Source organism: Cryptotermes secundus, unplaced genomic scaffold (assembly GCF_002891405.2).
Source record: "Cryptotermes secundus unplaced genomic scaffold, Csec_1.0 scaffold561, whole genome shotgun sequence".
Taxonomy (NCBI): domain Eukaryota; kingdom Metazoa; phylum Arthropoda; class Insecta; order Blattodea; family Kalotermitidae; genus Cryptotermes; species Cryptotermes secundus.
The window spans coordinates 786,620-788,863 of record NW_019744119.1 but is presented as its reverse complement, the minus strand read 5'-3'; the positions used below and the strand labels follow the sequence as shown (position 1 = coordinate 788,863).

General features: G+C 42.2%; 1 protein-coding gene across 1 annotated transcript; it reads right to left on the bottom strand.

The window, feature by feature from the left end:
* Window positions 1–345: 345 nt before the first annotated feature.
* On the bottom strand, window positions 346–1,505 carry LOC111874502 (mitogen-activated protein kinase kinase kinase 9; the record flags this gene model as incomplete). The annotated part of the gene is given in 1 exon segment (XM_023870060.2): window positions 346–1,505. A coding segment is annotated over 1 exon segment (815 nt), but the record flags the coding sequence as incomplete, so codon positions are not given.
* Between the last annotated feature and the right edge of the window lie 739 nt (window positions 1,506–2,244).

The window sequence follows — 2,244 nt, the reverse complement described above, 5'->3', positions numbered from 1 at the left end:
TAAGACAGTAACAGATTAAGGGGACCACTGAACATCTCTATCTCATCAACAAATTCTATTTATGGACACAACACAGAATGCACACTGAGATTAAAACTATCCATCAATTTCAACGGCTTTCAATCCTACTGATACATTTACATAACTGCATAGAAACACTATCAGAATATTGAAATAAAAATTATTTAGTATCCATGGTTTCTCCTAAAGCTAATAAATGAACAGTGAATGCTTCATATTCAGGTGTGTAAAGGAAGATCTACATTACCATGAGAATTTCTCACCACTGCCACCAATCAGGGACACTTAATTGAAATAAAGATATCTGACTTGTACTGACCATTGGATGACTTGAGATCTCGATGGATGAGTGAAATGGGTGCTCCATTATGCAAGTAGTTCATACCCCTGGCGATCTGAATGGCCCAGTCAACTAGCACATCTGGTCGAATCTTGCGTCCTGCCAACACGCGGTTCAAGGAACCTCCACGGGCATATTCCATCACCAGGCACAGATTGGGCATCTGGAGGCAAACACCCTCCAGAGACACAATATTGTCATGCTTAAGTAACCAAAAAAGCTTCGCCTCTTGACGCACATTCTCCAGAGTCACATTTATGTCTTCATCAGGGTCCTGGCGTGCTGCCTTCACGGCCACTTCCTGATTCCGCCAAAACCCACGGTATACTTTCCCAAAACCCCCCACCCCAATCACTTCTTCCAGGTCTAGTTCCGAAAAATCTATCTCAACTGGTTGAATATCCCCTATCACGCTTGACACATGATCGATGACATCTTTGGCCACAAAGTTGGCTGGGAAGATGCCAACCTTATCACCAATTTTACCAGTCCACCAGCCCTCATCCCCAGAAATTTTGGAATCTTTAGACAGGACCTCGACGATTTCCCCTCTTCGTAGGCTGAGTTCATCCTCTCCTTGCGCCTCATAATCGTAAAGAGCAGTCCACAAGGAGATGATGCTACCCTTTTTGCTGTCGTTCTTCCTGCTGAACGGACTCGGCTTGTGTTTGACAGGACTGCTGCTGTTGCTCGTCTGTTGCGCGGTACTGATGGTACGGCTGCTGCTGACTTCGTCTCGGCCATTGCTGTTCCCGTAAGCCGACTTGGTGTGTTCCATGGACGTCAATAATGGAGGCATTCGTTGCTTCTGGGATGGATTCGGGATCCTCCCACTGAAATCCGACACTCTGACGACGTTATTTCTCCGACTGTCGGAAATGCAGCTACATGAATGGCCAGGTGGTTGCTATTCTGACACTTGTCCTTCTCTGGGCGCACCGAAACAATCAAACTCGAAGTTGGTCTACTTCTCATGGCCTATATTCATTCAATGTTGGTAACCACAAAGAAAACGTATGTTGCAATTGCACATTACAGTTAATTGCACTTACTCCGTACTACCATAAACTTTATTTTGCAGTATCCTTCACTAAATTTCAAACACAGAATAGAGCCCATATCAGCTACACATTAACTTCCGCCATGTTTATGGTATTTGGTCACTCTACACATTGACCAGAAGAGCGCAGCACACTATTGAACACGATGAGACCGCCATCTGTAGATGCATTGAAACATAGGAGACACGCAAAAGTACGTAGTTCTACATGATTCCGCAATGGGCAGCACACAACGGTAGCAGATGCTGACCATCACAACACGTGAAGTAATACATGAATGTTCCTCAAATGTTTCTTACTTCTCAGGTCCAAAGAAAAGCCTAATAAAAAATGTAAATTGATTGTTATTATAACATTTCTAGTATTAGTAACACCATTTAGGCTTGTAAGTTTCGGGGGTTTAAAGATCCAGGAGAGTCTGTGCCTAGTACCATAAATTAGGTCATGACCGCTTCCATCTGCAACCTGTCCCATTCATTATTCAATATTATACTGAACGCTGTATATAGTAAGTAGTGTTATCAATTGAGAGCGCTGCATTTAAACCAAGAAATAACGAGTTAATCATATACGGATTCAATTTACTCGGATATGTTGTATTAAGATATTAAAAACATGAATTCGAGAAATCGTGTACATAGCTGTCGTAATTTGTAATAGCCAGTGTCCAGATGGGTTATTCTGTTGTTTTCAGGATAAATCTGTTAGACCTGACTGTTGGGTTGGAATGTAGGGACATCGTTACACACAAATTCACATTTAACGATACCAGTTAATTCCACCTCTCATATCGAAATCAGAAAATTACAGAACTGAAAAAAA